General features: G+C 35.5%; 1 protein-coding gene across 6 annotated transcripts in view; it reads right to left on the bottom strand.

Annotated features, from left to right (window-relative positions):
• LOC149772624 (uncharacterized) overlaps window positions 1–21,137 on the bottom strand; it is an 83,716-nt gene that overhangs the window by 50,817 nt on the left and 11,762 nt on the right. For 5 of the 6 annotated variants that reach the window (XR_016417657.1, XR_016417656.1, XM_089947567.1 and 2 more), the window contains 3 exons: window positions 15,571–15,719; window positions 12,356–12,445; window positions 3,060–3,371 (listed from right to left, as the gene is read on the bottom strand). Coding sequence is in view for 4 of the 6 variants with exons in the window: in XM_089947567.1 (XP_089803693.1) it covers window positions 3,060–3,371; window positions 12,356–12,404 (361 nt within the window). In the remaining 2 variants the exon portion in view is untranslated. Of the gene's footprint in view, window positions 1–3,059; window positions 3,372–8,308; window positions 8,340–12,355; window positions 12,446–15,570; window positions 15,720–21,137 lie in introns of all 6 variants that reach the window. The other variant, XM_089947568.1, reaches the window with a different exon arrangement.

The following is a 21,137-nucleotide window of genomic DNA, read 5'->3' as shown; positions in this document are numbered from 1 at the left end:
CCAGAGGTGAGATGGCAGTGATCAGTAACGGAGAGCGCTTTAGACCACTCGGCCACTCGAGGCCCCCACCAAAGATGAGATCACATGCCTAATGATGACACATGGCTCATATGATATGTGCTGTCGTGAAGTGAAACAGATATTTTTTCTAACATAACTGGTAGGATAATGAATGAAAAACATGTATTACCGTACTTGACGTCTATCTGACAGATGTCGGTCCACTAGTAAAAGCAGCCATACATGTTATTTGAGCCACTGGTGGTATATGTATTTTCCAAAAGAACTGCCATATCAGTAATCTCCAGTCAAGTATTTAACCCTCAGTTAATCAGTAATCATTAAACTACATGGTACCTTACAAATGCATGCTAGCTTATTTCAGTGTAAATATGAAAAGAATCTACGTAAAAAAATAAAAGTTACGATAATGAAGGTATTTACGACACAAACATTTTGGTATCGAGAGTAGAAACATATGTACGATAGTCTTAAAGGAACAATACCAGAGGCTCCATAGGAGTTTGTTGTGTGCACGCTTAGGAAGTGTAAATAACAGGCAAGTAGTAATATACGAGTCAGCAAAAATAATTGTAAAAAATGTAAATTGTGGGATTTCTTTGATAGGAGTTTTAGAAGTAAATTGCAGCCACAATTTATCTTCTACTGTTGTTTAGTTGTTTGCAAAGCAAAGTGGTTTGTTAGCGGTAGAGTGTTGTACAGTAACTACTTGTATGCTTAATCTGTGGTAAATGCCTCAAGGATGATGGGTTTGTTTTTTTGCACAATGCCAATGACTTTACTAATACATGCCGACTCTCAGATGTATTGTTTAATGATATAAGGTAGTGGACATGGTTTCTGCTCAAAGTTATAACTGTCACAATGCTTGAACAATGTTCACGCTGAAACCAATCATATTTTGCTCAACTGAATTACGCTACTGGTAGTTTAAAAAAACCAAAACACACAAAAGACAATGATAAATAATTATCCAATACAAATTGTTAAACCACCCATGGAAAAAATTACAGGATAAGGTATAAATAGTATACTACCATGATAAGAAATTATTTCAGTTTAATCTCTCTAGAAGTTTATATTCAATCAGATAAAATTAATAGTATTGAGAGTAAAAGAAAGCGTTCTGCTTTTGATGCAGCATTCAAACTTAAAGTTATTGAATATGCAGAAGCAAATAATAACTGTGCTGCAGCACGTGAAATTTTGTATGAACGAGAAGTATGGGAATGGCAGAAAAGGAAAGCAGCATTAGAAGAAATGCCAAGAATCTAGAAGGCTCGTCAGACTGGGAACGCCTCTTTCCTGAACTGGAGAAAGAACTCAGTGATTCTGTAAGTGAATGTCGACAAAATGGATACATTGTCACACAAACTGCAATTTGTCTGCGTGATATGCAGATGGCGAAAGATGACAAATACAAGATGGCAGATTCCAAATTTGTTGCATCAGCCGGTTGGTGTTCTTGTTTTATGAATCGGCATGGTTTCTATCTCAGGCAGCGAATGAAGATAGCACAAAAGCTACCAAAAGATTTGGAAGAAAAAATTGAATCATTTCAGCAGTTCATCATTAAACACAGAAAGGAGTGCTCGTTTGAACTGTGACAAATCGGAAATATGGATGAGACACCTATGACCTTTGACGTTCCAAGCTATAAAACAGTCAATGTTGTTAGTGAGAAAACTATTCTGATAAAAATGACCGGCCATGATAAAATGCATTTCACAGTTGTTTTGGCCTGTTTAGCTGATGGATCAAAGCTGCCTCCTGTCATCATTTTTAAAAGGAAGACACTGCCAAAAAGCATGAAATTTCCTGCTGGTGTCATCATTCATGCACATGAAAAGGGATGGATGGACAAAAGTGGAACGATTGAATAGTTGGAGAAAGTATTGAACAAGAGACCAGGTGCACTTCTTCAGAAACCTTCAATTCTTGTCTGGGACATGTTTCAAGCACACAAGACAGATGAAGTCAAAAAGGCTGCAGAGAAAATGAGAACAACATTGGCTGTGATACCAGGAGGTTTAATATCAGTGTTACAACCTCTTGATATCTGCCTTAACAAGCCGTTAAGGACACGTTACGAAAGATGTGGTCCAAATGGGTTTGTTCAGGCGCTGTGAAGATGACAAAAGGCAGGAATTTAACGAGGCTGGACATCGACTTGGTCATCAAGTGGGTCAAAGACCATGAGACTCAATTTCATCAGAAATGATTGCAAAATTATTTTGAAAGCACAGTATCAGCAATGCCATGGATGGAACTGAGGATGATGCCATATTTGAATCTGACAATGATGAGAATGAGGAAAACGACACACTATCGGATGACCATGATGACAATGACGATGTATACGATGACAGCATGCCCATAACAGAAGCAGAGTTTAATGAACTGTTAGGCAATTCTAATATCGAGCCAGATTTTGAAGGATTCTAAATGTTATAGAACTTTTATAATTCATGATTTGAGAATGAGGATTTTTTAAATTTCAATTAAGACTTAACATTTAATATAAATTGTTTTTATTTCAACATATAAATTATCTTTCTAACTTTCATTTTCGTTAAGTTTGAAGAAAATATTTATTTTAGTAATGTGATTTGCCAAAATAAATGTATTTAGAACTCAGTTTGTGCATCTTGTGATGTAGTCTAGAACTTACGGGTCGGCTTATACACAGGTCATGCACTTTTTAATATTTTAACCTATTCAGATGGGGGGGGTCAGCTTATACGCGAATGGGCTTATACGCAAATGGGCTTATACGTGAGTATATATGGTAGGATGTTCTAATCAACTTGACCTCACAGGTGGGTTAGAAGGAGGGTATTGTCACCATATGGGTGTGGATGGATACAAATCGGAATTGCATATTGTTTCTTAAATACATGTATCAGAGCGATCCATTTCTAAAACAGGAAAGTAATGACCATACAGAAATTAATGCCAGAGAGTGATAGCAACCTGTCTATGCTAATGCACACAAACAAAAACAAAAAGAATTAAAATGGCAAGTAGAAACAACTTACTGTAGACAATAATATTCAATAAACTTCTAGTTGATGGCTGACTGTCATATTCACATGCCCATGTTCCTTCATCTGATGCCCTATCCAGGCTGTTGATGATGGCAAGTGCACCTGTCATGTTGGCTGTAAAACTGTATCCAAAATTGTAAAATTCACACATGTAATTATAAGCAGCACAGAAAATGTCTTTGTCTTTGATCTTGAATCCAATCACTGAATTTGTAAACGGCACAGATGGTCTGCAGGATAAGGCCAGGCTTGAACCTTTCACAGGTACTGTGCTGTTCTTTTCAAATATCACTGGCTGCGCATCTGAAACAGTGCAACATACACTTATTTTATTAGTATATGAATCCAGTAAAACAAATCTGAAATCAAAATAAATGGCAGGTAGGAAGCTTACCTATGCTCATTTGCAGAAGATACTGATTTTCAAATCATATTTAATTCTAATTCATGATTATTTTCTTCAGCAAATTAATTTTAATGTAACCCAAATTCAACATATTTCATATGTTTATTTCAAAAGAAAATTCAAAATGTTTTCAACGGCTTTTCTAGAACAAAGTTCAATTGTCAGTGCTTTAAATGACTGATTCTACAATTGGAAAGAATGTTTACTGTGGTGTGTATAATCAACAAAATCACATATTATAGTAGCATTCCAAGATAATGACTATGAAAATATTTAGTTGAACAAAGCTTTGAAGAAGACACTAGCTGAAGGGATTTTCATTTAGAAGTAGAGAAGGGGCAGCATGTGTAATCAGTTCATCTATAATATTAGCTTGGAGTTAGTTGCCTAACTTATGTGTGTTTCTGTCTTTCACAAGTTTTTCATATTTAAGAATAAAATAGTATGAACTCATTCATACAGGTAACATTTGATTCTTTTTTGCTTTTCACTCATGCAATGGAAAATCAGAGTACTTTCACCCTACATCTTCACTAACCAAGGTTCATTGACCTACTTCATTGCACATCAATCCCTGGCATATTTAGCTATTTGAAATGACATCTACTGTCCCGCTATCTGATTGAATGCAGCTGAAAGAAGTTTATAGTGATGTCTAGCACTGGATCAGCATGCCGCAGACATGAAGATCATGTCCCACTCAGTCCTGACACCAGGCACTGAACAAAAAAGGATTTCAAGAGAAACACTAGAATCAGAATCTTGAGTTCTTATACTGCATAACTGTTATTGCCTTGTTCATGATGTTTTTAGACGAATATTGAAGGGTAGCTCATACATTGTTGTTGATGTCAAAATATGCACTTCCTCCTAATACCAAAAAAAACCACCAATTAAGAAAAATAAGACTCAGGAATAGATTTTAAGTCACACTTAGGAACTTCCTCCTCGGGTTCAGCACAGCTTTTACTTCTAGAAAGCATTCAACGGCCTTAAAAACCCAGCCACAGGAACATTGTACTTAGAACTTCTTATCAGGTTGAGTGGTTGTTGTCACCGCCACTTCTAATGCTGATACAGAAAGTAGAGTCTCCATTCTTCACAAAATACAAGGTGATTCAAGCAAAATCTGGATCAGAAAACTATTCAAAGTCTGCTGAGTGTGAAATTCGACAATCACAGTGAAAGTCATTAGTGGTTACCAGTCAGTATCTTGTGTATGAAACTAAAAATCCTCGTAGATTTTATTTTTCAAAAACCTTTGCAGTGAACTATAAGATATAAAACTCTTCATTTAACTGACAATATACTGACTGACATTCAATTATTATTACAACATTTTTCATTAGAATCCAGTTCAAATTCAACAGCTGCTGTGTTACTGTAGAAGAAAGAATACATATATTATGTCCAAAAACGTTTTCCTCCCACGCAGTCCCCTTAAAACATATAACATTTATGTCAGTAGTGAAGCCAATCAACAGATACATTTTTAAAAAATCTTTTGGTTTAATGTCCTGGTACTGCCACATGTACGGAAGTGGATTGACAACCCTTGGCTTGTGAAGATGTTTAACTCACTGATCCACTGTCAATTTCCTTTTGACAAACATAATACGCAGCACTTTGTTTATTGTTTGTCACTTGTACCCCCTTATTGTGCTTATCACATAATACACAACTCTTTGTTTATCATTAGGCCAACTTACCGCCTTATTGTGCTTATGACATAATACACAACTCTTTGTTTATCATTAGGCCAACTTACCGTCTTATTGTACTTATGACATAATACACAACTCTTTGTTTATCACTAGGCCCACTTACCCCCTTATTGTGCTATGACATAATATACAACTCATTGTTTATCACTAGGCCCACTTACCCCCTTATTGTGCTATGATATAATACATAACTCTCTTTTCATCAATAGGCCCGCTTACCCCCCTTATTGTGCTATGATATAATACATAACTCTTTGTTCATCAATAGGCCCGTTCACCCCCTTATATGTGCTATGATATAATACATAACTCTTTGTTCATCAACAGGCCCGCTTACCCCCTTATTGTGCTATGATATAATACATAACTCTTTGTTCATCAATAGGCCCGCTTACCCCCTTATTGTGCTATGATATAATACATAACTCTTTGTTCATCAACAGGCCCGCTTACCCCCTTATTGTGCTATGATATAATATATAACTCTTTGTTCATCAACAGGCCCGCTTACCCCCTTATTGTGCTATGATATAATACATAACTCTTTGTTCATCAATAGGCCCGCTTACCCCCTTATTGTGCTATGATATAATACATAACTCTTTGTTCATCAACAGGCCCGCTTACCCCCTTATTGTGCTGTGATATAATACATAACTCTTTGTTCATCAATAGGCCTGCTTACCCCCTTATTGTGCTATGATATAATACATAACTCTCTTTTCATCAATAGACCCACATACCCCCTTATTGTGCTATGATATAATACAAAACTCTCTGTTCATCAATAGGCCCGCTTACCCCCTTATTGTGCTATGATATAATACGTAACTCTCTTTTCATCAATAGGCCCGCTTACCCCCTTATTGTGCTATGATAAAATACATAACTCTCTTTTCATCAATAGGCCCGCTTACCCCCTAATATTGTGCTATGACATAATAAATAACTCTCTTTTCATCAATAGGCCTGCTTACCCCCTTATTGTGCTATGATATAATACATAACTCTTTGTTCATCAATAGGCCCGCTTACCCCCTTATTGTGCTTATGACAATTATATTTTAAAATAAACTTCCCACTGCACAGTACTAGACTCATTATCATTTGGTTGTTAAATTCCAAAGAAGTCAAGTATTGATAAGCATGGAAGTAACCCAAATGGAAGCCTTGCATACAATTAACTAAACTAATAACAATTTCCTGTACGATAAGAGTTTCTGACCTTTTTAACATCTCTATTGTTTCCTTGACATTTTAACAGTATTTTTAGCAGTTTTCAAATGAAGTGTATTTATTCTGATAATCAAACACTTTTTCAAGGAAGAAGAAACATTTTTGGACACTTTTCTAGCATTGTGTTAGGTATCCACCCAAATTCAAGTACTTTCCAAGCATGTACTGACCCCGTTAAAATTTAAAATATTAAATATATCTGGTAGGCAAGCTGTTTGATTGGTTGAAGCACAAAGTCTCATCTGACAAGAGTGTTGTAAATCACATATTATTGTCATACCCCATGTTTAATAGTCCCCTATGCTGACACTTAACCATAAACTGAATCAGACTTGATATAACCACAACCTGACCGTTCCACCACAGACTCTACAGATTTCTTTATTTTCCTAAATAAAACCCACACACAAAGTTTGATCAAGGAACTGACTCTAGAACATTTTGAACCACAATAATCCCAACCTCTGACTCTAAAATCAACAAGCCTCATCCATCACATACAAGTCTTCCACATCTTTAGTCAAGGAATATAGTCTAGAACTAAACTTTTAATGCAAAAACACATTTTTCTTCTTTCTGTGTTTATGTACAATAATGCTTTCACTAAATGATATTGAAAAGTATTTATCTTTCATCAGATGAATTCCAGTCAATTTTTAAAACTAGCATTGTTTAGCATATGTTGAAGACAACTCGATGCTTGAACATAACAATTTAAAGAACTGTAACCGCCCTATTTCTAACCACCCATTTAATTGTGAAAAACCTAAGAAAAAACTGTTCTTTCCAAACCTGTATCTCATCTGAATTCAAATATTCTTGTTAGCAATTTCTAGTCAGCATATTCTCTCACCATAGTACTGCAACTGCCCCTTTGAGAGTAGTTAACAACAGTCTCTGCTTTGGATAGTGGAAAGATTACAGTCATCACCCTCCTTGATTTGTTTGTGGCATCCGACACAGCAGACCATGATATATTAGTTCACTGTCTCCATTATTTATTTGGTTTTCATGATACATCTTTACTATGGTTAAAGGCCTACTTATTCATTAGGATACAAAATGTGCCCATAAAAGGAAATCATTCCAGTCCAATTAATCTATGTCCTGGTGTTCAATAATGCTCTGTTCTCAGCCCTGTTCTCTTCATTCTATACACACAGCAACTCTCAAGTGTCATATATTGACATCAAGTGTCTCACCAATTGTATGATGATGACATTCAAATATAAAAATATAGCTTTCCAACTGAAGCTGAGGCTACCATGCAAGGTGTCTAGAGATATATTCTGGATGTGAAGTCACCAATGACATATAGCAAGCTGAGGCTACCATGCAAGGTGTCTAGAGATGCATTCTGGATGTGAAGTCACCAATGACATATAGCAAGCTGAGGCTACCATGCAAGGTGTCTAGAGATGCATTATGGATGGGAAGTCACCAGTGACATATAGCAAGCTGAGGCTACCATGCAAGGTGTCTAGAGATGCATTATGGATGTGAAGTCACCAATGACAATGTAACAAGCTGAGGCTACCATGCAAGGTGTCTAGAGATGCATTATGGATGTGAAGTCACCAATGACAATGTAACAAGCTGAGGCTACCATGCAAGGTGTCTAGAGATGCATTATGGATGTGAAGTCACCAATGACATGTAGCAAGCTGAGGTTACCATGCAAGGTGTCTAGAGATGCATTATGGATGTGAAGTCACCAATGACATGTAGCAAGCTGAGGCTACCATGCAAGGTGTCTAGAGATGCATTATCGATGTGAAGTCACCAATGACATGTTACAAGCTGCAGAAGAATGATGATAAATAATAATAATGATAATAATCAGGAAGCCATCCAGATCACTATGCAAAGATTACCTCATTCTCATCCTTTACCTCCAACAAGTATCTGCAAAACCAATATTAAATTCAAACAGTCAGTACAAAATCGGGGGGGGGGGTCACTCTCAAAAATACCCTTTCAAATACATGAACAGTTCATGAATACATGCAAGGTTGCATACGTGGAGCTGAGACATGTCAGCTCCATTCAAAATTTTCTTCTAGTTGATGTCACTAAAACACTTGTATGCTCCTTAGTACTTTTAAGACTGGATTATTTTAATTCACATCAATCTGGTTGATCTCAGTATATACTACATAAACTTCATAAAGTTCAAAACACAGTAGCTCAGATTATCCACAGAGCACTGAGAACACTTCCCCCTGCTCTGTAACCTCCACATGCTACTGTCTGATCCAGAATCAAACACTTACTGCTTCAGCAGCTTAAGTGGTTAGTTGTTATTGTTGTTGTTGTTGTGGGGTTTAACACCAGTTTTCAGCACACGATATGCTATACATGGCGCCAGTATTAATAGTGGAGGAAGAACCTGGGAAAACCCCGGGAAGAACCACCAATCCAAGAGAAGCTAAGCTTTCTCACATACCCACATTGGCCTAATCCTAGACTCCAGCCCACGCAGACAGAGGTGAGATGGCGGTGATCCATAATGGAGAGTGCTTTAGACCAATCGGCCACTCAGGGGGCCCTCCTAAGTGGTTAAAGTATCTGCCTCACATGTGGGGGTTGTGGGTTCAAACCCTGGCTGAGTCTGACCAAAGACAGTAAAAAAATGGTACTAGCAGCTACTGCTTTTCATTCAGCATTAAGAGGTCAGTGTTAGAACTGGTCGCCCTGGTGCCAGGATAATATGACTGGGTGGGACATCATGCTACATGTCTGCAGTATGACGTCTCAGTGCTAGACATCATTACAAATTGCAACACTGCAGATATTGTAGAGACATGACTGAAAAATAGTTAAAATTAAGTTTAAAAAAATTCCAAATCCAGAATCAAGAACAAAATCAGTTCACTATGCTACATTTCATTGACTGGCTTTTGTCCCGCATATGACTATCTGACCTCACCCATGTGTATACCCCATTTACAAATTTGCACTTCTCTTCCAACACTGGTATTCTCACTGTTCCCACTGTTAAAACAAAGTTACAATGATGCTTCTTTTGCTTACTTGGGCCAAGTTACGTGGAACAAATCGTACAATGATCTTATGCACAAGGGCACTGTGATCTCATTCAAGAGTGCTCTTAAAACTCACCTATTTCAATTACAGACTTAAACACATAATAATGTGTACATCCTTTATTATTGACAGCATCTTTTTGTTTCTTAATTTCACTGTGGTTTTGTAATTTGTGTCACTGTATATGTTTTTATGTGCTATCTAATTCCGTAAAGTGCTTACAGCTTCTAAAGATTAGTACTAAGTCCACATTATTATATTATTATTATTATCATTGTGTATTTCTAGAGTAGCTAAATATGTATTGAGTGGTCTAAAGCGCTCTTCGTTACGGATCACTGCCATCTCACCTCTGTCTGCGGCGGTTCGAGTCTAAGATTCAGCCAATGTGGGCATGTGAGAAAGCTTGCCAGTAGCTTCTCGTGGGTCGGTGGTTCTTTCCGGGGTTTTCCGGGTTCTTCCTCCACCATTAATGCTGGCCGCCATGTATAGCCTATCGTGCTGAAAAATGGCGTTAAACCCCACAACAACAACAACATAAATATGTATTATGGTCATCATCCATGCCCTTCAGGCATGTACACTGCTTGCAGTAAATCCCGACCATGTACTAAATTGAAATAGGGCACGAGTATTCAGCAAAGCATCCTTTCTGAAGTACTGGACTACTGAAGTATTTCATCAAAAACTACCCATAAAGCAGGTGCTCAAGTGATGGTCTTGACAGATAAAGTTGCTGAAGTGTCACTTCATAAATATTGAAATAAATGTTATTTGACTGCATACTATAATAGAAAAAATACCCATATGTATCCAAACACAAGTTGAATTTTATGCAGGAACAATGTCGTACAGAACGAATAGGTCTGTATATTGCAGAATATACAAAAGTATAGTACGCGTTGTTTAATGCAAATAGAAGTGACCCATGGATGCCTAACATATAGTTCACAGCAAAGCTACAATTCTACAATACATAGGAAACTTTCATTTTTTGCAGAAATGAGCAATAAATGCTGTAAAATACTTCCCAGAAATGAATACTCTATGAGGTACTGTTGTTCTGCTTCACCATATCAGTTGTATTACAGACAACAGCAACCTCAAATATACATGTCGGTTATGGATGAAAATCGGCAAAATCTTCCACAAGTCCTCTTTTCAAATGCAAGTATGAAGAAATATATTTCAAAAATAATTATATTACCAATTGGTTTGGGTGTCCAATGAGTCTAAATTAGCTTCAGACTTCAAAGAGAATTCCAATGATAGCAATGCAATAAATAGAATTTATGATAATCAAAGCTGACTACAAAACATAAGACTCTTTCTTTTCTTTGACTCTTTCTTTTCCTTCTTTCTGCCTTCATCTTTTAAGGGACAGTTTATGTCTACTTGTATTATTGATACAATGTACTGAATACCATGGGGTGAATGAAGTCAATACAATGTACTGAATACCATGGGGTGAATGAAGTCAATACAATGTACTGAAATAACATGGGGTGAATGAAGTCAATGCAATGTACTGAACACCATGGGGTGAATGAAGTCAATACAATGTACTGAAATAACATGGGGTGAATGAAGTCAATACAATGTACTGAATACCATGGAGTGAATGACGTCAATACAATGTACTGAAATACCATGGGGTGAATGAAGTCAATGCAATGTACTGAATACCATGGGGTGATTGAAGTCAATGCAATGTACTGAATACCATGGGGTGAATGAAGTCAATGCAATGTACTGAATACCATGGGGTGAATGAAGTCAATCCAATGTATTGAATACCATGGGGTAAATGAAGTCAATGCAATGTACTGAATACCATGGGGTGAATGAAGTCAATGCAATGTACTGAATACCATGGGGTGAATGAAGTCAATACAATGTACTGAATACCATGGGGTGAATGAAGTCAATGCAATGTACTGAATACCATGGGGTGAATGAAGTCAATCCAATGTACTGAATACCATGGGGTGAATGAAGTCAATGCAATGTACTAAATACCAAGGGGGTAATGAAGTCAATGCAATGTACTGAATACCATGGGGTGAATGAAGTCAATGCAAGGTAAAGTAAGCTTTATAATACCTACCAAACATGAATTATTATAATGTAGACTAAATTTATGACAGATGAATAAACAGATACATTTGTTTCAAATTAAGCACTTGTTATAACAAGGCTGTTGTTTATACCAAGAACACTACAAGAACAGCAACTTCTGCTGAATGGAGTATTTAAGAAGCCAAAGTTTCTTTTTTAAAAAAACATGAATAAAATTATATGACTACCAGGTACTTTTGGTCCATGGTATTTTTCATCTGCTATGAAGAGACATCTAAATGCAAACTGCAACCAAAACTATTAGTGATGAGGGTTAGAAAATGTAAGTATATGTATTAAAATGCCATCAACTATTTGTTTCTTAATGAAACATTTTTTTATACCAAGGATAAGGGCCACAAAATTGTATTGCTGGAATCATCCATGTGGCTGCAAACATTAAAATAATACACAGTATACATTTGACAGCCACAAAGTTTGTCAGGAATGTGAGTTACACGTCGCTGTGCTGAGAATCATGTCACAAAGTTGTCAAGAATGTGAGTTACATGTAGCTGTGCTTAGAATCATGTCACAAAGTTTGTCAAGAATGTGAGTTACATGTAGCTGTGCTTAGAATCATGTCACAAAGTTGTCAAGAATGTGAGTTACATGTAGCTGTGCTTAGTGTCATGTCACACAGTTTGTCAATAATGTGAGTTACATGTAGCTGTGCTTAGTGTTATGTCACATGCATAACGCAGTTCATCTAAAGCAAATTGTGTAACTTTTAAATTAATCAATATTTTGGTACTTACCTATCCTGAAGACCAAGAGACAAAGAAGACAATGAAGAATGAAAGCCATGCCATTTGTTGTATCACTCAATCATCTGCATACTGTCAATGCTGAAAAAAGTCCACCACAAATTAACCTCATTTAGTAAATGTTAATTTATATTAAACAAGGTTTTGGTCAGAAATAGTCTAGAGAATTAGACAAACATCAATAGCAAACAATCAAAGTCAGGAAAATACAAGGATTCAAGTTTATACCTGTACTGCATTTGCTTCTGTGCATAGTTTTGGGTTTTTTTAAAAATAAAATATTTTCCTTTCAGTAAATTTCAATATCTGAATTAGAAAAAAACAAAACAATAATATATCATCCAAATCCATTGAAAAACAGTTAAGACATCATTCTGAACAGAAGAAATGTCTGCAATCACTTTATAGCACACACAAAATGAAGCATCATTACATGAGTATTTTCTGATGATGGTGAAGGAGAAATTGCTATTCACCAAAAGCACTAAATTACCAAATTAATACCTCGAGTAAGAGCTCTATGGCTGAATCAGAGCAGTCTCCACTTCTATTGCATAAGTCTCTAATTATATTATAAAGGTCATTAATTATATTACAGATGCATCTAATTCTGTTACTGAGATTTCTTATTCTATAACAGACCACAACTCTAAAAAAATATAGTTGGCAATAACTGAATTCGAGAGATCTGTAATTGATATATACATGTCTCTAATCCAACTGTAGATCTCTCTAATTTATTTAGATCTCTCTAAAATTAGAAAGCTCTGTACTTAATTGAATATATATATAAATGGCAACCCATAGCAATGTGAATCGTACATTATATGCACACCCAATGTTTAATAGTCCTTTATGTTATCATTAGTATGGTATGGTTGATGCATGAGATTAATGACCAATGGGTGTCAGTGATCATAACTTTTGGTCAAGATATGCACTCCTGAAAGAAAGTTATTTGCAGAACCCATTATTTCTTATTAAAATCACCATGACCATGACCTCTGAACTTTAGACCTTGCAATCTAGAGGTTCCTTGATGATCCTGATTACAGTGTGTGTGATCTGGATTTTTAGCATATCTTTAACAATTCTTCAGTCATATCGCTACGATGTCTGCAGTACATAGTGATGTCGAGCACAGGGGTATCATGCTGTAGACATGTAGCATAATATCCCACCCAATCACATTATCCTGATACCAGGATGACCAGTCCTAACACAAAGTCTTTGGTGTGACTTTGCTAGGGTTCAAATCCATGACCTCTCACAAGTTCTGTAGGTATGTAATTAGCTTCCACAAGGAAAATGCTGCAAACTTAAAATTTTTAATAACTATTTTAAGTCTCTCAATTGATGTCCTCCAACTTTCACACAATGCATGCACTTTTTACACAGCATATATAATGTCAATATAGTAGTCGATTGATCAAAATTTCACTGTGGTGTGACCAAGATATGTTTCAATTCTTTCAGCCAATCAGTAATATATCCTTTTTTGGTGGAAACTGTGATGGATGGAAATCTTTCATAAACAGGTTATTATTTTTCTTGTAAAAAGTAAATACATCTTTATATAAATATCTTACTGTATCTTTGGCTTGGCTTGACAATGTATTAATAAAGTTGTATTGAAAATATCAGTCATATCAGGCAACCGTAACACTGTCGGACAAGATAAAAATGGTAAAATTTGGACACTTTCTATCTCTTAACCTATCCCATACCTAACTGTTAAAGATGTGTGATAGCTCAATGAAAAGGAACATTTCTTGGCATTACAATGGCAACTACATTACTAAAAGCTTTAACTGTAGATCTGAAAACCACTAGGAAATAAAGGGTAACTGCAATTTCTCAAGTTACAAATTCTGACCCTTTATTTATTTAAGGGGACATAACTGTTTAGTAAAGGTGTAAGGAGTGTAGTGATGTGTATTGAGTTGGGTACAATAAGGATAAAAGTGTAAGGTGTGTAGTGGTGATGTGTATTGTGTCGAATACAATAAGGATAAAAGTTTATGCAGTGTAGTGGAGATGTGTACTGTGTTGAGTACAACAAGGATAAAAGTGTAAGCAGCATAGTGGAGATGTGTACTGTGTTGAATACAACAAGGATAAAAGTGTAAGCAGTTCAGTGGAGATGTGTACTGTATTGAGTACAACAAGGATAAAAGTGTAAGCAGCATAGTGGAGATCTGTACTGTGTTGAGTACAACAAGGATAAAAATGTAAGCATTGTAGTGGGGATGTGTACTGTGTTGAGTACAATAAGTATAAAAGTGTAAGCAGCATAGTGGAGATGTGTACTGTGCTGAGTACAATAAGGATAAAAATGTAAGCATTGTAGTGGAGAAGTCTATTGTGTTGAGTACAATAGGGAGCCCTGTAGACCAATCATGTTCATAAATAAATAGCTATTGCATAATTAAATCTGCCTCTTCCTTTACAAAACCAATACAGCAGTTTTGATACAAGATGCATAAAGCAGTAAATCTATTTGAATATTCTACTTATAATTGTTTCATATAAAACTGTTGAGTACAAATAGTATTTCAATGTAATTTCAATTTTTATATCTCATCTGAAAAGAGGCTTGTGTTGTACTTCTCAATTTAGGACTGAAAAGCTTTAACATCTATCACTGATACTTTGATATATATATATATATATATATATATATATATATATATAATTGCTAATTATAAAATGAGAAATGTTTGGAATAGAAATTTATTTTACCAATGCAAAAGTCCTTCTGTTACTACTAATACCATCACTACTACCACCACTACTTGGTTGACTGGTTGGTTGATTGGTTGTCTCTTTATTAACAATGCTTTCAGCACATTGTTGACTATGAAAAGTGTAAAATGATGTTAAATATCTATAATTCCTTTCTGCTACCTCACTAGACTCCATTTTTTATGACCATCAAATATAATACTGCAGCAGTTTTAAATGCATGAAACATTTCCATTAAGCAAAAACAATATTACTTTTTCCATAAAGATTCCGTTAGTATTATTTGTAGCTGTTTTTCTTTTCACCATAATTTTAACATGCCTAAATATAGCTTTTTCTGATTTACAAATTCATTTTGCATTTTGATCTATCTCACAAAAATAATATATATAAAATTTTTGAATAATAAGATATTCAATTTTAGAGAAATAAACAGTGAAAGAAATATATTTTTTCCTTACTGTTCCAGCCAAATCAGCAGAGGCTTCATTAGAGACTCTTGGCAACTTTGATCATGTCTTCAAATGACCACCAGGATACAGAATATCAGACTGCTACCAAGGCAACTGGGAGATCACTCCTATGCACATTTTAGCTGTATCCAAGGACACTGCAGACAGAAAAGATGATCTTATACCATGTGCAAAGTGACAGAAAATGTGCCCATGACACCATGAAAAATGAATAAAGGTAAACTGCTGGAGGGAAATATGAAGTTAACAGAGTGTATATTATATGCAGGGGTATTACCTACTACCACTGATGCGACCTTATTTTGAGGTCAACAAACGTTTCTCAAAATACAAAAACATAAACAAATTTTAAAAAGTGACCTTGACCACATACTGAAGCATCACTGAAAGCAAAATTAAAACACCTGCAAGGTAAATGTATTCTTTCACCAACTGAAGGACTCTGAGGACTTTCATCAAGGACTATGAGGCTTACATCAAGGACTCAGATGACATTCATCAAGGACTCTGAGGACTTTCATCAAGGACTCTGATGACTTCTTGACTATGAGGACTTTCATTAAGGACTATGAGGACTTTCATCAAGGACTATGAGGACTTTCATCAAAGACTGTGAAATCACTCAAGCATTAATGGATAAAGAAAACTGTACTTACCATTAGTTATGTCACAAGCATCCAGAAACCTATACTGTAAAGATGTGGAAATATGACACAATATCACAAGAGCTACACCACTTGGCCAGGGATCAGGAAGTCTAACTACTGCAAAGGCCAACTGGAAAGTTAGTATTAAGATCACTCGTATGCACAAGTTCAGCAGGAGCCAAGGGTGATGTAGGCAGAAAACATTAATCTTATTCAATGTGCAAAATGACAAGAAAAGTGACTAAAGACACAATGAGAAAAATATAAATGAAAGAAAACTGTTGTGAGAAAATCTGTAGATAACACAAGTGCATATAATAAGCATCATCATGAGACCTGTGACATTCTCATATGAATGTCCGATTAGTTACTGGAGTTATCATATGCCAAAGGTGAACAAAAGTCATCTGCATCATCTAAGGGTGATTACACTAGTTTAATTTCTACTTAAAGTCTGGTAATGGATTGTTGAATAAACAGGTGTTTGTTTACCTTTGGCACAAGATGACTCCTTAACTGCTTGTCCTGTATCAGAAATGGACTATTCCATAACTTAGTCCTGTATCAGAAATGAACTATTCCATAATTTAGTCCTGTATCAGAAATGAACTATTCCATAATTTAGTCCTGTATCAGAAATGGACTATTCCATAAGTTAGTCCTGTATCAGGAATGAACTATTCCATAACTTAGTCCTGTATCGGAAATGGACTATTCCATAACTTAGTCCTGTATCAGAAATGGACTATTCCATAACTTAGTCCTGTATCAGAAATGGACTATTCCATAACTTAGTCCTGTATCAGGAATGAACTATTCCATAACTCAGGATCAAGATGGCTGATTCATGCACACTGATTAATCTTTTCAGGATCAGTATCTCTGCACTTGTTGATAATTACACTAGGAAGAGCAAGGGGATTAGTGATTTACAAAAATCCCCAATACAATTTTGTCGACAGTCTATAAGAACTGAAATCATAATATTTTAATACAATTTAAGTCAATGAGTTGGTAGCCAATGACGCTATTGATTTCGAGTGTTTTCTGCAATTGTGAGTCACCCATAGTACAGGTACTAAAGTAGAACTTGTCTTGAAAGACCACCCCTTCTGTCACTGCCAAGGAAAAGAGGTCTCCCAAGGTAGGTGGTGTTTCACTGCAGGTCAGAAAACTATAACTGATTAATCAGTATATTGGGAATATGGTCTCTCAAGACAGGTGGACTTGCATGGCAGTGGTCTTACCGGGCAAGTTTTACTGTAAAACACTAATCATGAAGTCATTTTTACTAATCAATATAAAAAGACCATTACCTCTCACGTCACTTATATTTTCAAATTAAATTTAAAAAAGGGCCATTTTTTCATCATTCTGAAAGCAGTACTACTCCAATTCCTGCAAATATTCATCTCCCTGTAGATCACGGTACAAATACACACAGTCTACACTGACCTGAAAGCAAAGCTGTGGTCATACAGTCAGATATTGCAAGAGCTGGCAAAATGAGATGATTGGTCCAGAATTAAAGAATATTAATATATCAAAATATTATAACATCAAAATATTACAACATCAAAATCAAATGTGCAGAATTATAATATATAAACTCTTTATAATATTCTTTAAAAATAGATGTCGGAAAATATCCAAACACATACGTGCCATCAAAAACTTCTAATATTCATTGCTGTCTTTTGTTTTAAATTCCTGAATAAATTAGCTATTAATGACACATAGTTATATATAAAGCACCCTAACATTTTTTGAATAAAATAGACCATTCTTGAGCCATACACAAGTTGAAATTATATGTTGTTGTTAAAGCTAATAGTTCTTGTACATTATCTGAATTCACAATTTTTAAATAACAATTGCAAAATTTCAAATTTGGTTATGATCAGGTACTTCTAGTCAATTTTCACTAATTTAAATTAAATCAGTGGCAAATAAAAAAGAAATTTTCCATGATTCTACTTATGTTTATCAAGTTTTCTTCTCATATGTTCATTTCTGGAAGTCATGAATTCTTGGATTACAATTGTTAAGTCTCATCATTAAATTTTGGAAACTTCAAATTATTGTATTTGTGATATTTTCCTCATAATTCTGAATATTGCACAGTTCATATACAAGCAAGTAGAGACAGGATAAAATGATGATTTGGTTCCTAACAAAATTTTTGATGATTTTTTTTAAAAAGGGGAATCTTTGACTGTACATTGATCTTCTGTGTTTGTGTGATTTAGATTTTTAATGTAGCTTTAAAACTTTTAGTCATATCACTACAATGTCTGTAGTGTGGCAGTTTCTATTAACGTCTAGCACCGGAGGATTATGCCGCAGGCATGTAGCATCATGTCCCACCTAGTCACATTATCCAGATACTTAAGGCCAACCAGTACTAACACTAGCCTTTGCCATTAGTGAGGCAGCTGCTAGTACTATTTGTATACATACTCAGCTGGGGTTCAATCTGCAAACTCCAGCATATGAGGCAAATGCTCTAACCACCCAGGCCACCGAGGCAGATTTTGTTTATATTCTTAATGCCTTTCTTTATCTTTTCAAAATCATGCATCATGGTTAAACTTTTAACAACCACTTCTTTTTTATCCTCTTCCAGTCTAATTCATACCATACTGAATTGGTTAAATATTGTGTCTTTCTTCTGTGACATATTGTAGCCATCTATATAATGGTTATAACATCAAAAAACATAAACCAAAAAAATACCAAACTATTTCTAAATTAAGTATAAAAATACACCATTTTAAAAATCTAAGCACTTGTCATAAGCATTTACTTTTTCAGGTAACAAAGTGTGTCTTTGAGCCAAATTTATGTCATTTTTTTCAGCACATGTCAGAAAGAGTCAGTGTTCTTGCATTCATCTGTGACATTTAGAAAAGACATAATATGGGGCATGTCACCCTTATTCTTGTAAAAGCTACTCCAAAACTGCTTAAAATGAATATATGGTCATTTACATCCTTTTACATATTTGTCACAATCTCAGTTGATGTTAATTACCATCAAATATATTGTGGAAAATCCCTGGAGCAAATATACCCTGAGTCTTGGCCATTGTGGTAAGCATCCCCATATCAAGAACGGGATGGTCCAGTACTGAATAGTCATTGGGTATTATGTTAGGTCATGTGATACCTGGTGTATATAAAGGCAGAAGTTGAGCAGTTTGAGATTCTAATGGAGGCATTCCTCAGAGCAAGAAGCTTACAGAACATCAAGAAAGTTAATCTTGATGTAACTACATTGTATTCTAATAAGCAGACTAGAGGCAAAGTGCCTGTATAAGGATTTCCAAAAGGCAAAGGAAATTACTGTTTTTAATTTTGTACATACAGGCACTGACCAGGGATCCAAAAGATTTATCAGGTGCCAATGCCAACCTCTGGAAAACCAGAGTACACAAACAGTTGAGGAGTAATGTTGGCTGCAAAAGCTGTAAATATGTTTAGATGTGCCCCCTCACAAGTCACATGATAATTAATGGCAGCAATGGATGAAGATGCTTGTATACATGTAATTAGTTTTTGAGCATATCAGGTATTTGTGTGGCTTCAGTTTCACTGATAGCCCTCAGAAACAAACAGGAGATATCAGGTTATTTGTTCCTGTTCAACAATGAATGACTGTTTATTGTCACTGAACTGAACAAGAATCATAAAATGTACTATAGTGATATGCCTTTTGTAATTTACTATAGTGATATGCACTGTAAGATTTGTGAGTGTGATTTAGACTTCTGACGTAGCTTTTTTTAAAAATTCAGTCATATCACTACAATGTCTGCAGTGTGGCAGTTTATAGGGATGTCTAGCACTGGGGAATCATGCCATAGACATGTAGCATCATGTCCCATTCAGTCACATTATCCTGACACCAGGAAAACCAGTCTGAACACTAACCTCTTAATGCTCACCAGAGCGCCTAGCAAGGCAGCGGTTAGTACCATTTTTATAAGTCTTTGGTATGATTCAGTTGGGTTCGAACCCACAACCTCCTGCATCCGAGGCGAATGCTCTAAATATTAGGCCACCACAACAGCGTAATATGCCTTAATGTGTGTTTTATTTACTGCTGAATTCAAATCCTGAATTAGATTGTCTTTAAGAAGTCTGAAATTAAAAAAAAAATGTTCATCTCCTACATCCTGTGCAAACCAACTATTGCCAAATCCATATTTGAATAGTAGTATGTCTTTAACTTTCGAACTCATGTAATTTTACCCAACTTGTCCATCTCTTTCATCATAATATAACATTGTTTTAGATATCGGTCATCACCCATTCTAATCAACTTAATACAATACTTTATACATAACAGTATTTCTAAACCACTGCTTGCAGCAAAACATATTATCTATTGCTGAGAAGCATTTGCAGAATCACACCAGCGGACCTTCTTCAATTAGCTTCACTCCACTGAGTTAGGCATTGGTTTAAAATTCAATGAGATACCCCTGTAATAATTTTGGTTATCTGAGTAGCCTTTTCTGTGTAACGGAAAGATAATGATTTTGCCCCATTGCTTATGGAAGTGCCCAGTGTCAAATATTGCATTAAATAATTGGCTTAAATAAAGACATAAATTTGTAGTCATGTTTTTTTATCATTTCATCTATTATTCCATCCAGTACACCACACTTTCCTCATTTTAGGGGTCAAATGCGTTACAAACAGAATCTGTCAAGCTTCTTCCATATCAAACTCATCTGGTTCATAGAAAGCATTTTCAACTAACATATAAGGAAAATCAGCATTATCATTTTCTAAAAAAAGATCATTAAGGTTACCAGTTCTTTTGCTGAAGTCCCCAGCCAAAACATAAGTACTGAAGTCCCTAGCCAAAACATTAGAGCATCAGGTTTGGAAGTTACATGTA

This window comes from Sinohyriopsis cumingii, unplaced genomic scaffold (assembly GCF_028554795.1).
Source record: "Sinohyriopsis cumingii isolate HCF-2022 unplaced genomic scaffold, ASM2855479v2 utg001339l, whole genome shotgun sequence".
Classification (NCBI taxonomy): Eukaryota; Metazoa; Mollusca; class Bivalvia; order Unionida; family Unionidae; genus Sinohyriopsis; species Sinohyriopsis cumingii.
Note: the sequence above shows the minus strand (reverse complement) of the source record. Positions and strands in the feature narration are given on the sequence as shown.